Source organism: Mchenga conophoros, linkage group LG2 (assembly GCF_057382185.1).
Source record: "Mchenga conophoros isolate Kocher_MC1m ecotype Shallow Benthic linkage group LG2, M_conophoros_male_GT1.1, whole genome shotgun sequence".
In the NCBI taxonomy this organism is placed as follows: Eukaryota; Metazoa; Chordata; class Actinopteri; order Cichliformes; family Cichlidae; genus Mchenga; species Mchenga conophoros.
The window spans coordinates 37,882,229-37,898,428 of record NC_140527.1 but is presented as its reverse complement, the minus strand read 5'-3'; the positions used below and the strand labels follow the sequence as shown (position 1 = coordinate 37,898,428).

The window sequence follows — 16,200 nt, the reverse complement described above, 5'->3', positions numbered from 1 at the left end:
CTCACATCCTCTGATCGAGGTCTACCTCTGGCTGCCTGGCATGTTAGCAAATTTTCTTTAAGCTTTTCAAATTTATTATTATATACTGTATATCTGCTCTATATAAATACTCACATAAATCTTTACTTAGGGTATCCTTTTCTCCTGCTTATCCTCTTGGGATGATGAAAGACATGAGCACTGACAGAACTGAGGAGATTAATAAGGCCCTCTGAACTTCACACTTGGTCACTCTTGAGATTTCTGCCTGTGAAACCTGAGGGTGGAAAAAAGGCTGCAGATTTCTCTTGACACTACCTTTGTTTTTAGGTTTTCCTCTGCTGTCATGCAACAGTTTAAAGAAGGGAGGGGTGGGGGAACCTTTAAGCTTGTGTTTCAGAACAATAAATAAGATCCATAGCTAATTGTGTGTCTGTGCAGTAAAGATAAATCAGGGTTAGAGGGGAAAGCTTTATTTGAAGGGCAGTAAACACCAGTATCATGTATGTTCTTTCTTTTTAACCCTCTTCTGTGTTGAGATGATGTTTACAAGAGTGTTAAAGGGCACTGACTGGCAAATACAAAGAGGCGAAAGTGTTTGCATTCTGAAGGGAAGGTCTCAGAAGGCCATGATAGAGGCCATTGTATTGATTGTAGCTCTGTTTTAACAATTTCATTTTCAAAGTAATATCTTCCACTACTCTTCTTGTGCAGTGAGTAGCGGAAGGAGGTTCAGATTTTTAATTTAATCACCAAGAGGGTTATCATGTTGCACGTCAATAGGTTTCATAGTACATCCAGGAATGCCAGGCTTACTACTGGCTCTTGTTTGCAGTAGCACTAACCTCCAATAACTGAGCACAGAGAGATGTTTTTGGGGGTTTTTTGCCTTAGACTGTGTGCTTGACATCACATGTGGGATCAATTATACTGCACAGCTGTTCAGTTTCTCATCAGATGTAACCAGCTTTGAACTACAGGCTGTAGTACAATTGGGATTTTATGCATTGTTTTCCCCTAAAACTGGAGGCTTTCCTTTTTTTTTCTTCCCCCCTTGTCCAAGTTGCCATCTGATCCATCCTCAGTTGGCAGCATTTTTCACTGATCCTTGGTTTTTGCTTTCTTTTGATTTGGCATCATGGTTTAGTCATTAGAGACAATTTCATACATATTATAGGGGACTAAGCCAAGGCAGAAACCACCAAGATGACGTTTTCTTTTTTTAATTAACATTAGCGTTTCTTGAAGTTGTAGAATTTCAAAATACAGATGTGCAGTATGTGAAAGACATTTGACACATTTCCTTTGAACAATTTAAATTCTGACAATTGGTCTGCATGATTGCATTTTAACATGAATATTTTCACATGCCGATTAGTGGCACCTACTTTTTTTTGTTTCAGTTAGTTGGCCGTGGCAAACAGAGAGAGCTGGGAGTGTCAGAGACCGGGTTAGCCTCCCTTTACAAGAGTAGATTGTTGACTTAGCGATGTTCAGATGTCATTTTAATTTAAGAGTGGAGAGCCAAGGCCTACCTTTTCTGAACCAGAGGCCATCAATACAAATATTTAATGTTAAGTCATGCACTTAAAATTTAAACTTCAGAAATTTTAACTGAAAAGTTGAATTCAATTTCAGAGCTCTTCTCAGAGCACGTAAGTGTTTAATACTTACCAACTTTAGGACCTGTTAGAACCTAGATGAAGTCAGAAACAAATTCATAAATGTTGACTCCTCATTTTAAGGATATAGTAATGAGAGTGATGCTTAGCTACCTATTCTAAGCTCCTGCATTACTCTGCAGAGAAAACTCATTGCTGGGTCTGTTCTCCTTTGGTGTGTCTGTGAACCAGTGCGAGACAGTAAGAAGCTGTAGTGTTTAATGTTTTCTCTGTGGTATAAATTAAAGCTCTGTTGCATTATTCAGCTTTTGTTTAAAGTCGTGTTTTATTTCAGCTGTCTTACCTTATGGACTTACCTTTGATGTTGAGTTTAGATGAAGCTCAACTACTGTTGTTTCTCCGTGTACGTGATTGTTTTCAGGTGAACATACAGCCTCTGCAGGAGAGATCGAAGTTATACAAATTGCTCATAAGTAACATTTTGACACGATTATTAATGAATGAGAGAGTTCATTTAAAATGTACATGAATCTGGGTGTCTTATTTCATCAATGTCCATAATAATATATACATTAAATGCATTGACATTTCTGCTTGAGCAGAGTAATGTGAAGTAGAAGTAGATTAGGTCACAGGAAAGTTAAACACCATTTTTAATATCTAACGACACGTACGCTTTGTACTAAGCTTTCGTGAAAGCGCTCCAGGACTTTCCCCCCCAATTACGTCTCACAAAAGGTCTCACTTATTTTCCCATTGTAATCAGCCAAGCAAACATTATAATAGTTTTTAATTGTTACCATTCATTCCTCTGTTTTCTTTACCGCTTATTCACTTAGGTCATCGAAGCCTGTCCCAGCTATCATCACGTCAGAAAAAGCTGATCTAAAATCTGATTAAAAGTATTGGTACTTTCAGTGCATGCTTACCAAATAGTAAAAAAATAAGAATAAATAAAAAGAAGAGAGAGAGCGCTGTTACAGAGTCAGGGTGGCGCATTTCTGGTCTGACCAGAGGCGCTGTTTAAGGAGTACATGATCTGTGACTGCTCTCATTGGTACCTTACAGTATGTGTCACATTCATCTCTGTCACCCTGATGATTCTTACCAGAAGTGTTTGGCTTTTAAGCCACTGGACACCCAAACACAGACTCTCAGGAAAAACAAAAGAAAAACCGACACAGACCAGGCCACAGTGTCGCTGAGTGTGGTCAACCGGAACAACATCCTGTTTCTCAGCTACTCCAAGAACTCTAAACTGCCTGGAAATCTGTGGAGTCTGGTGACATGCAGAACATGTTGCTTGGATTTAGTGGTTCTTACTTTGCATTCCGGCGTATATTGAGCAAGGGGACAAATACTCGTTTATGCCAGACATGCAGAATGTTACATTAGCCATCTGTTTAGTTATCATAAAGGTAGCAGCTAGCGGCTGTGGCTAATTAATAAAACAATAACACTAATGTTGGAGGCAGTCCTGCCCATCTGTAACATTAATCGGTAGGTAAAGATTATTTGTAAAGCGCTTTGAAGAGATATATTGTTACAAAGTGATGTACAATCAAAATAATAACAGATTAAGAATATTAGAAATAAAATGGAAAGCTAAAAAAAGTAGGCAGGAATACAAACCCCATAAAAATACACTAAAGGAAAGAAGACTGAAAACAGTGACTCAAGAAGTATCTCAAAAAAGACCTCCTTAAATATGAAAGCAGCGAACTGCTTTTTTAAGGAGTCCACAGAGTCGGCTAACCAAAGTTAGAGTAAACTCTGTGCCACAGGCTGAAAAGCTGCCCCTCCCGGTCACAACCACCAAGTTCTGAGCCCGAGTGTGTTTAATAGGAAGCTGAAATAATTTGGAACTCTGTATTTCACTACAGAAATTGTAAAGTAAATCCTAAAATCTACTGGGTGCTAGTGTGAAGAATACAAAGTAGAACTAATGTGAGCTTAAGAGGTGTTGATAGTTGGGCAGCAGCAGCATTTTGTATAGCTTGGAGGCAAGTAAGCGGTGATTTGACTAAGCTTATAAATAGGCCATTATCATAATTTAACAGGATAACATAATTATTTGTGTCCAAAAAGTGTTTCTCTTAAAGTCCCAGATGTGAAAACAGATGTGTACAGTGTGTATCATATCAACTCTGATTGCTCAGCAAGGAGCTGTAGTGCCAAGTCATAAGAGCAGCACTACGTGAGACAGCCTAAAACTCTGTCCTTTCTTGTTATGCACTGCCAAAGAGAATGTTGCTAATAATAATACTGCTGGAGATGCCCTACAGTTATGAGTGTATGTCTTTATTTTTTGCCCAGCATCAGATGACTTAAAAATAGTGCCACCGTTTATGCACTGATGTTATTGTTTGATTGTTTTTAATTGTTCAAAAGAATGCATAAGTGAATAAATAATACTTCTTAATTTTTTTGTCATTCCACATGTGCTATCAAAAATGACATCAGGCATAAGGTTGTGTCCTAGATATCGAAATCTGGCACTGTGACAACAGTAATAATAATAATAATAATAATAATAGATTTTATTTATGAGCGCCTTTCAAGTCACCCAAGGACACTTTACAATAGGATAAAACACTTAGTAAAACAATGGCAGAATAAGAACAATAAAATACAAGCACAAGATAAAATGAACAAACAGTGGATTCACAGTGAATATGCAGATTTGAATAGATGAGTTTTGAGTTGGGATCTAAACTGGGGGAGAGAACCAGTGTTTCTTATTTCAGGGGGCAGAGAGTTCCACAGCCTGGGAGCAGAGCAGCTGAAAGCTCTGCTTCCCACGGTGGTGAGGCGGAAGGAAGGTACAGTAAGCTGGATAGAAGAAGAAGAACGAAGTGAACGGGCAGAACAGGTGGTGGTTAACAGGTCAGAAAGGTCAGAAGGAGCGAGGTTATGAATGGCCTTGAAGGTGAGCAGAAGAAGTTTGAAAATTATCCGGAACTGTGAAGTGAAGTGAAGTTCCTGAAGAACAGGTGATGTGCTGGTAGGAGGGGTTCTGGTGATAATGCGAGCAGCAGAGTTCTGAACCAGTTGAAGCTTATGGAGGGATTTTTGGGGGAGACCATGCAAGAGAGAATTGCAGTAGTCAATACGGGAGGTAACAAGACTATGTACAAGAATGGACGTAGACTGGGTGGAAAGAGAAGGAAGCAATCTGTTAATGTTACGTAGATGGAAGTAGGCATAACGGGTGAGATTATTGATGTGAGATTTATAGGAAAGCGAACTGTCTAGGATGACACCAAGGCTCTTAACCTGAGGTTAAGACAGACCTGTGACACGTGAGTTCACCGTTAGACACCGTGGCCGTTAAAGTTATAACATGATAACTTTAACTGGGCAAATGCAAACCCATCATGTCAAAGCTTCATTCCATGTAAAACTGCATATATCCTAAATTAAAAAGAGGAAATAATTATATGCCCTGCCCGCTATTTGTGGAAATATGAGAACAAAAGTAAAAAGATGTTGTAATGAACCCTCATTGTGCGTAGAGAAAATGCATGTAGGGTGAAGCATAGTTCATCTGGTTCAAGTAGTTTGTTATTTAAGCACTTAACTTTGTGTAGCACATAAATTGGTGGCACAGATCCCGGAGGATTTAATACCATTTTCACATTTTTCTTTTGCACAACTTGAAATGAGCAAATTGCCTATTACACCTCGCTCCTTGAGATTGATGTTCTTGTATTACTGCGTTTCTTCACATCTGTACCATTAGATTACCTACTCGCAAATCAGTATTTAACGACGTGACAGCTCGGCCAGCTTAAAATATTCCAGATTCATAGTCTCTGCCGCTGTCGCTCATACCCTCTCCAGGACACTGGAATAGGCGCTGTACATCATTTGCACATTAAAATGAGAACCCATTTCTTCCACTCAGTAATGAGATCTAGGACTTGGTGTTTTTTAACGGGTGCCGTCTAAATGCCAGATAGGTATCTGGAATGAAATGCACCTCACAAACATTGCGTATGCCATGCGTCAGCCTTTATACAGTTTAATGTAGTGCTTCACTGTTCATTGTTCATGTTTAAATTAATAAGCTGGCAATAGAGTTTTACATTATATATCGCGTCAGTGATTCATTGTGCATGTTCAAATTAATAGGCCAAGAAATGAAAAGGAAGACGCAGCCCTACTTCCGTTCCTAATGTTAGTCTCACAGATTTCCCAGCTGTCTCGTGTTTTTGTCCCAGGTGTGACAGAAATACAGGAAAATAATCTGCTTCTCTGTAATTGGGCAAATCCACACTGTTGTCATTGTGGACAGAACGATGTTGGCTTTCTCTGTAGATATGTTCATTAAAGTGACTTCCTGTCTTTCAGAGCTCATCATTCCTACAGATTAGCAGCAGCTGTTTTTGTTTCATCATTAAAGTCAGTCCTACAGTCAGTTTACTCCTGCGTCCAGTCAGGCCTGCAGCACTTCTTCTGCTTCCAGCAATATTTCAGCTAAGGATGTTTTCAGTTGTGATGATTAAAGAGATTCTGAATAATCGATTGTGCGTTAACTTCCAAAGTAACACAGTGCATTTGATGTTTTGCCAAAGAATGACTTCTTCTGAGAGGTATATGGCAGAGGAGGAAGGGGAAAAACTTGATTGTTGTATTTATTCCCAGCCATCCATAAATCCATCCGTTTATCCACTTTCTACCCCAATCCAAGGCCGCTTCACGGGGTCAGCACCCTTCCAGCTAAAATGTATAATTTGCCCAAACTTTCTGTCTAGTGCTTTTAATTTTTCCTTCATAGAGTTGTCGTCAGTCAATACATAGGGAAAATGTTAGTTTCAGTAAGAACTGGGCAAGTGGACCATTACAGCAGCAGACCTGGGTAACTTTGATATGGAATTGTTCTGCAGCTGTTTGTAAATGTTTGCCAGCGTTATGGTTTCTGATTTATTTCAGGCTCCTCAGAAGTCTGATATTTATTGGACGGCAGATATTGTTTTGTGGTGCAGTAATTAAGGAGCTAGCAGTCAAGGGGATTGTATGGGAGAAGAGGCAGAGCCCAGAAGCTTTGGGAGGAAGCAACAACGAAATCATTTGTCAAAATGTTCAGAATCACCTGTGTATGTGGGAAAGCACTGCAGGAAACTGCACTGTGAGTTTGAAGCTTTTGCACAATTTCATCCAACAATGCAAACCAGTAAATTATACATTTCAGGAACTTCCAAAGAAAGTGTGGAAGAGAGTCTTCATTGATTTCCTTACCAAGCGCCAGCTTTAGAGACATACGATACTTTACAAGCATCCGATAGAGGCCCCAGCCCCCATCGCATTATTGAAATGCCTTGATAATATTGATGTTTCTACTCTGTTTGTGATCTCTCTTTTTCTCTCTTTCATGCTTTTTATCTCCCATCCCTCTTACCCCACCCCGAGATGTCGGAGTAATCTGTTCTTGTCTGTCACCTCTCTCAACCCGATAAGGAGGGGAAGAGCCATGCTCCCGTCCAGGAACGGATGTTTCTCCTTGACAACATTGACACAAACACAAGGGCCTCTGCTCTATTTGTATAAAAATAGCTCCAGATAAGGAAGTAGACATTGAAGTTGTTTACTATAAGTAATATGCCTATCACTGAAGTCTTCAGAAAGACCTCTTTTAGTGAGATGAATGCTGATGTCCACTGTGCATCACCGCGTCTGTTTCTGTTTCTCAGTCATTGCCACTTGTCATATTGTGGGTTTATGGCTCTTCAACCCCCCCGATGTGCGCTAGTGTGGCGTCTTTGCTTCATAGCGCAGTCTAATCATGCAATATTTTCTTAAAAGACACAACAGCAGCATTGAGCCATTTCAAATCCAGCGATGAAACTCATTTGGGGAATTGAAATTAGGCATTTAGCTGTACTTGCTGAGCAAAGCTTGTTGGAGTCATGAGAGAGCAGCAGTAATTTGTTGGTTTATTATGTCAGCAGTATTATCCAGTTACTCTCAGCGTGGATGACTTGTTGGGATGAGCGAATTAAAGCATGGATTTTATCATTTTTATTACAAACATATTAGCAACAATAGCAGCTTTTGTTGAGTCTTTGCTCTCACTAGTGTGCTCGCAGTGGCACAATAACTGTAATTCATAGCTAGAATGAAAATATTGAACTGTGATTCTTACGTTATTATGGGTCAGCGCATGATCAACACTTCGTAGTCTTACAGATATTATATAAAAGAAGCCGTTTACTAAAAGGGAAGATCTATGCAGCATCAGTACATAAGGGTGTTGCAGTTTGACTGTTTGTGCTTTGCTTTGTGGCGACAGTTTCATGTGGTTTGTAGTGAACAACGAACCCGTTTTCCTTTATCAGTTAAAAATTGGCACATTTTTATAAGGAAATGCCTTTTTATTTAAAAGTTCTGCAGAGAAAGTAGTATTTCCTGCACTTTGATTAAGCAGTGGAGTCTTTATAAGCGTGAGCGCTTGATTGGACTATAATATACATTATGCATTAGTCATTAGATATGCATTGGTCTCTTAGTATTTTTTTGTGGAGCTGGAATTTCACCTCTGCTGAGAATTGGTGTTGGGGTTAGTTTTTCCAATCCAATTTTAGAGTCCGTAATTTGATTTGACAACCTCCGCTGCCACCACCTCACTAAACCCACAGTCACCTGTTGGACACAAAGATACACTCTCAGCCATCAAATTGCAATGAATTTATTTGCAGTCAGTTGCTGGGAGTATTTTGTAACACCTATTTTCAGCAGCACTGCATTATGGTTAAAATCTTAAGGCTGTTTAGCCCTCTGTACAATGAACAATGCCTGAGGTTGCCTCTTATTCACATTTGCCGGGTGATGAAATTTCTTCCTACGTCACCGTACAGCACCATGAATCTTGTAGTTTGTAGTCGGCTATTTGACAGACAGCGTCTGTATTTAAGGCGGTTTGGCTTTTGTATTGCTGTAAAATAATATTTCTCCTTATTTTTCTTCAAATAAAGCTAATGTCTGGGAAAAAGTCATGGACACAAGTGCAAGATGCTGAAAGAAAAAGTTGGATAAGCAGTCACAAAAAAATATCTGTCTCGACATCACCAGCAGTGCTAACTGATTACAACGTCAAACTAACCTAACAGATCTGAGACTCTCTCTCAGCACTCGTCTCTCATTAATGATTTTATGTATCAGAAACACCGAGGTGATTGAAAGGGAAACAGCACAGGGAGTTTCTTACCCCTTTCCCCCCCCCATGAGGCCAGACTGTCTTCAGGCCTTGTCTGTCATCTTTACGTCTTCACTTTGTTGTCCTCTTTTTGGGTCCTAAGTGAGACGCAGTGCAGTATAACACTCTGGGCATTTTTGCCTTTGCTACCACTAATTACCAGACCCCTACTAGTTTTATCATAATTAACAGATCAAAGACGCAGAAAGAAGGGCAGTCATGCATTATTAAACACACACACTCTGTACGTATATGTGCCTGTGTATGTTAGTCACGTAAGTCATTGAAAAAATCGTGATCTTTATGAACCGATTTATCCGTTTTGAGAAGGTTTTCATAATTTATCAAAGATAAAGTCGTACAAATTGTCCTCAAAAGGAGATTTTCTACTATTGCGTAAGTCTGATCTTCGTGGTTTTAGGCTCTAAGTATTTTTCACATATGAAGTAGTTTTTTTATTATTTATCTCACATACTCAGAGACAGTTGCAGATAAACACACAGACCTCAGGAGACTTCGGGAGAGGTTTAGGTTAAAGATGTATCAGTTGTTCTGCACATTGCGTCTTCTGCATTAAAGGCATCTAGGGCAGTCATTTTTTCTTTCCTTGTAAATGTTACTGTACTCATGATTCTTGATGGAAAGTGGCAGATTTCTCTTCCAATGTTTTGCCTGAAACTAACAAGTCAGAACATAGTGTGGAACAAATATTTGGGGTATTGGTTTTTCATTTGGTTGGAGGACATGCAGTGAACTTTAAATGTGCTTATCTGTCAGCTCAACCACTTTGTGTTCAGCAATGGAATAATATAATACATGATTGTGGGTTTTTGCTGTTCCTGCTTTGTGGTAATGACTATCATCAGTCCTCTGTGCTTTATTTAGTGCAATGTTGAAGTTCGGTTCCATTTTCTACTTTACTCTTCCGTCAGCATCACATCTATTAAGTGACCTGTTCTTTCTGTTTTTGTCTCTGCTCCGTATCTTTTATGCTCCCTCTTGAGTTCACTCTCTAGGGGCTGTAATAAACCTGTAGTTAGCTGTTAAAACCGTGTGCATTTTAGACTAAATGGCCCCCAGCGTCCCTGTGCCTGCTGTTGGGGCTTACGGCCAATGGGCCTTTAAATGACTTAATTTCCTATCTGCCTCCTGGGGGACCTTTTAGCGAAGCTAAAAGCTGGTCACAGCCCGCAGAGAGTGTCAGGAAAGACTTGGAACGGGTGGACCCCGGCTGAATCAAAATCGCTATTGCTCTAATTGCCACTGGCAAAATCCGTAATACAGACATGTGTCATAGTGATGTGGAGGTGCACACATGTTGGTCTTTTCACAGCATGTCCATTAGTATTTGTTACTGTTAGCATGCAGTCATCATTTTGAGTTTTGCTGCTTAACAAATCAGTAAGAATACAAAGCGGTTGTTAATCATTTTTATGCAGTAAAAGTAAAAGAAAATAGCTTTTTTGAAATTTGACCTTCCCAATTTTCATCTAAGTTGTTCAAGCTGTTGCTGTGAATTTTGGACCTTTTTGGATAATAATTTAGTGATTAATAATCAAATCAGATAAGATGTCACTACTTTGGAAGACATGGGGACATGCTGTGAATAGGCCTTGCTGTCTTTGAAGCTAGACACTCGTAACCGGACTCGGTATATTAGGCATTTGTGTCATCCTAGATATTAAATGTTCAGCTTTATGTGGTGCACACATGTTACTTAAGCTAAGAGCTGAAACTGTATATAAGTTGCTATAAGTTTTCCCAAGTCATTTGACCTTGATGAATACTCTTAGATTCTGTGAGTTATTTAGGCACTTTTTATTCCATGCAGACAATTGGCTGCAAAGCAAAGTGCTCTAATCCGTGTTTTACCAACATTGATTCTGTTATTGGCTCCCTTATCCCAGGCTCCCTTTCCTCTTTTCTGCCAAGGTGAACTTGTGCACTGTGTTTATCTGTTTCTTGGTGTGTGCTCACACATGTGTCTCCCTGTGTTGATCCTTCAGCAGCTGTTTGCCGTTTCTCCCCGAAGATCACTTACATCGATGCGATGGTGTAGGATGATTGCTTCAGGGGGAGCCAAGGCCTGTCCTTAGGGTCATAACAAAATTAAAATTCCTTTAAATATTGACATACAGGGGATGCAAGTCAGAAAAATATAATTGATTTATGAAGGACAGAGTGTATGTCTCCGAGACAGTGGATAGCAGGGTGGTTCGATGCAGGATGGGCAGCAAAAGACTGGAACAGGCTACTGCAGCTGAATTTACTTGACCTGCCACTTGATACTTTAACTTCTTTGACCTAACTAGTCAAATGCATGATAGTTTGAATGTGAGCACCACAATCAAGAAGTACACTGACCTTTAGTGAGGATTTAAAAGTACTTTAGCACTGCAGGTTTCTGTACTGTAAACTGCAGCACAGCTGTTCACCAGAGCTCACAGCCACTCTTCTCTTCCTTTATTCTAACGCCTCAAAAGTGTCCCCAGTTAATAGGGTTGTGTTAGTTAACAAGCCTGTGAAGTCCTCGTCAGCAGCATTATCACAGCGACACACACAATGTGGGTTTTATCGGGCCTCTCTATGGCAGCGACAGCAGACGGGTCTGAAATTAGCAGCTCTGAGAGGAAAGCAAAGAGGCACACGGCATTATTCCACATTCCCAGCTGTGTCTGAACACAAGGAATACCAATATAGCAGTTGTTGTTCGTCAGACGCACACATTCGTGCACGCGGAGCAGACAGTTAGCACCACAGTCAGCTCTGTCACAGCTCTTCTCATTATTAGGACTGTTGCCACAGCAACTTACAGGTCTGTCAGAAAGAAAAAGGTCAACCGGAGGAAAGAATTCAGAAGCATTTAGGGCTCTTGGATGGACTGCAGATGGAGAGAATAGGTCCCTGGTTTGTGTTCATGTTGGCTTTTTTTATTATGGTGACCAGAATATGCTTTATTATGCAACACTTGGAAGCAAAACCACAGATCTGGAGTTGTCTGTTTGAGATGAAATGTGCATATTTGTCCTTCTAAGTTGGAGAGTTTTCAGCTTGTCAAGGTTTAGTAGCAGACTGCCTGGCAAACGTGTGATAGAATCAGGATTTATGCTCCTCGCCTTGATAATCTTGGTTTAGCCTTTATTATTTTCTTACTCTGGTTGCAAAAGAAAGCTCAGATCTTTCATTGGAGAACTTATTGGTGTACATTTTTGTGTTGATATGTGCGAGTGTCCTCCTTCTCCCCCCCCCCCTCCTCCTCGTGCCTTTCTAAGGCATCTGGCGCCATTTCAGCACACTCACAGAGGCAGAATGTGTCAAAAGGCCAGGCTGTTGAACCTCTGTGCACCAACTGAACAAACGACAACACGAGGAAAAATAGATTCTCTGTGACAGCGCTGCTGAAATCACTGTGGTCAGACTGACTGCAGGGTCACGGTAGCCTCGCCTCTCCTCGCCTCAGACAGAACACAGACTTAAAGCAACAATTTGGCAACTAGACATGCCACGACAGCGCTGCACACTTAAAAACAGTCGTTTACCTCGGTCTTCACCACAACATGGCTCTTCTTCTGCCGTTACCTTTTTGTCATGGTGATTTGAAAGTCACTTGACTGATGCTGACGCTTTTCCTTATCCCTTTTTGTGTGTGTTTGTCCTTTTGCAGAAGGCATCTGCAACATGACAATGGACTCCAACTCGATTACAATGCCGATGTCAGACCCCAACGCCTGGGCGACAGCTATGAATAACCTGGGGATGCCTCCCATGGGAATAACTGGACAGCCACTCATGCCAGGTACCAGATTTCTCCATATAAGAACCAATCTTGTGTTGAAAATGTGACTCTGTAGCATGAAATATGAATATGGGAGGAGTTGTCCTCATATAACACAGTTGAATTGCATCAGTTTGATTTTACACATGTTGGAAACATCATTTTGCTGTCTGCAGTTCCCAGATATTGGTGACCCAACACCAAGTATGTTTTGTTTTTGTTGAATTGAATTATTGCATTTATTGCAGTTGCATTTTTGGCATAATTACCTGATTTCTTCTCATCTAAAATGGTGATTTATGTTGAAGTGCTCGCTTCAGAAATGTAGCTCTAGTTGTTAATCCATTCCCTTGATAATTATTTTATTCATCATGGCTACAGTGTTTTCCTTCTGGTTGTTTTCCTTTTAAAGACAGGAAAAATAATGAGATTATTAAACCAAATTGGAGAAGAAAAGGCAGCGTGTAGGCGGCTGTAGCTCGGAGATGGAACGGGTCAACCTGTAATCAGGTGTTCACTGGTCAGATTTCCAGCTTCTTCTTGTGGAAGTGTCATCAGTGTTTAAGTGTGTGGGATCGTCAAACTGATGTATTCATGTATGTGCCAATGGGCAACAGCGTTTTACGTGGAAGGAAAGTGCTATACGAAAGCAAATCTAAGTTTTTACCTGGAGTTCGCCTCCAAAGCTTCTCAAGCACAGCATTTTAATGTCATTGTAAGAACGAAAAAGATGACATTTCATGTGTGAAGTGGGGCCTTTGTGGATTCGTAGCTCTTTTTCTTTGACTGCATTGTCAAGTGTGGATTGACTGCTGCTGTGGAGCAAAGTGGATTGTCATCAGTGTGGCTACGCTGGTCATTTTAGAGTAAGCATATTTCTTTCTTTTTTTTAAACGGCATGAGCTGAGTCACCAAGATGGGATTGCAGGCTGGTAATCTGTTTCAAACTGGCATACACACAAGCAAAGTCTGTCTGACAGATGCTGATATGACTCAGTCCCACTAGGATCAGTTAAAAGGAGCTTTTTTTGTTTTCAAACTCTGTGCTTCATGCAAGTTATAAAAGAACTGTTAAAAAACAAATGTATGCTGAGGTGACTTGTAATCGGTCATTCTTTGTCTTCCACCTTTAGCAAGTTAACGTTTCCTTGCGGCCTTTTCAGGCGGCTGTGTACTGATAAAATGCAGGTTCACATATGCCTATATATTTGTGTACACGCTGACACCGATGGCCTTCTGTACGCTCTGCTTTCCATTAATTAAATGCATTAAAGGATGCATATGAAACACTATTACCGAATTAGTCCTTAGGACACAAAACAAAACACCTGTATCAGCTTATCAAACAAGAACATTCACGCACGTTTTCATAGTTTCTCCCTTTGTTTTAATGAAATACACCAGTATCAGCACTAAAGGCATGTATTGTATTATACCTGCTGCATTATCGCTCAGCACCAAGCAATGACAAAAAATCAGTCATTGGTTTAAAAGCAGCTGCTTCAACTGTTTGGAACCTCTCCGTTTTGGGGATTAGAACGGTGAAATTTCATTTATTTGCTCATTTATCCCACACTCTTACAACCTCAAAGTGCATTTTGTATGCGCCAGGTTGAGCTACTGTGTCCTGATCTACCGCTAAAATATCCAGCCTTACCGATTGCTTTGCTATCTATAACATTAGGTTCAGCAGCAACCTCCCACTCTCCATCTCTGAAGAGTTATTCTGCCATGTCTTTTCTCTCTTCTCAGTTGAAAGCCTTTCCCTAAAGCCTTTTATAAATCACTTCCCACTTCTTAGCTGAAATGCACTTTCATATTTGAAATATGCCAGGCTGGTGTGTGTGTGTGTGTGTGTGTGTGTGTGTGTGTGTGTGTGTGTATATATGCACTTGGAGGCGAACTGTCTTCCAAATGCACTCCTCGGGAAATATTAAGGGAAACACACACAGACGCAGGCATTGCGTATTTCAAATATAGTAGAAGTCTTTCCAGTAAAGAAAAAGAGAAGTCAGAAGTGACACCAAAAAAGTCTCATAAAGATGGAAACCAGACAGATTTTGCCTGTTTGAAAGTTTTAACACTGATCTGACCATCCCAGACAAGTTCCATATTGCTGACTAAGAATGAAAAATACATGTTTCCTTGATTTGATTTCAGCCAAAAAACATTCATTTTGCTTATTGGTTCCTTCTGTGTCTGGGGCAGCATCAGGAAAGTAAACACAGGGATGAGGTCTTGAAGACGGTTCTGTCCAACCAAATGGCAAGAGAGCAATGTACTTGCTTACAGAGGAGGTCAGCCCTTAATTCATTTTCCAGCTAGCTGCTGGAAGACTGACTGTATAAGGTTTGTATTTTCTGCAAAACATACCCACCTTTGGTAGCTTTTCAGCCTAAACTGGCGAAGTCAGTTGGTGTACTTGGTGGTCATTTTGGTCAACATCCAGCTACGAATGCAGTTTTAAGATCTTCCCCAAACAAATCAGTTCAAGGGGGAAACAAACCAGACTCTGGTTCAGTCAGAATAAACAACACAGATTTGAGATGAAAACCAATGCTGGAAGGTGGACATAAACACATCTTTTCAAGAGTCTATATTGCAGCTGAAGTGTATGTGTGAAGCGGACTGATGGCCCCCTACTGAGATTCTCTCTTGGAACTTTATTTGCAGCAGTTGAAGACCTTTTCAGAGCAGTAATTTAAATTCATAGCAGAAAAGGCACACAACTAAAACACTAATGATGCCCGTACCAGTAATCCAGGGTGCACAATATGAGATCCGTGAAACTCGCACCTGTAGATGGAATGCAGCAATTAGTGTTATTAGCCGCACCTGTGTGTCCAAGGAAAATGTCTGCTGTGAGAAAGGCCAATTAAACTGCTTTTAAACTTAGTCAGACGCTCAGACAAGTTTGCCTCAGGTCGATCTTACAACCTGATTTTGATGTGGTAAGAAGGAAAACGGTGTGTGTGCGTGCGTGTTTGTGTGTTTGTGCGTGTGTATGAAAGAATGGCTTCGAGGCCGACACACCCACACAGATGTTTTCTGCTGTCTCATTAGACTTATGCCTCAGTTCAGCTCCATCATAAAAGATTACTGGTAGTGTATAACTGGAAGTAGCTAATTACACTTCAGTACGGTTCTTAGGTATATTTTACCAGGCTTGTAGCACATTGATCAATGGTTTGATCAATGTGCTTTCATCCGACCACATTCTTACTGGTTAGGCAATCATGGGTGTGACTTCTACAATAACGCTTTCATTTAATATTAAAATTATTTTAGCTGTATTATAGCTTGCATGTTGACATTTTGATTGCCTTTAATGCGAGCTGACTGACTTCATGCAGTATCATGTTGATGGAGCTGAGAGAGGGAGGTGTAATTTATTCCACTCCAAGAGGTGCAATAAACCAGCAAGGGAGTGAAGATGTTGGTCAAGTGTTGTTTGTTCACACCCACGCGACCTTAGGAAGAGTTTTCATCAGGCAAATGCCATGTGGTGGGTTTAGCTTCAGTTTTCAAAGCATTTAAATCTCGATTAGAGTGAAACATTAGATGTCAGAAGAAATTTCAGAAGGGTGATGGGTTGAGCCAAATCAGAAGATCTGCTGTTCATCTGCTCT

General features: G+C 40.4%; 1 protein-coding gene across 5 annotated transcripts in view; it reads left to right on the top strand.

The window, feature by feature from the left end:
* enox2 (ecto-NOX disulfide-thiol exchanger 2) overlaps positions 1-16,200 on the top strand; it is a 184,595-nt gene that overhangs the window by 109,362 nt on the left and 59,033 nt on the right. For all 5 annotated transcript variants that reach the window (XM_085244976.1, XM_085245004.1, XM_085244995.1 and 2 more), the window contains one exon: positions 12,461-12,592. In XM_085244976.1, coding sequence (XP_085101102.1) covers positions 12,461-12,592 — 132 coding nt within the window. The remainder of the gene's footprint in view (positions 1-12,460; positions 12,593-16,200) is intronic.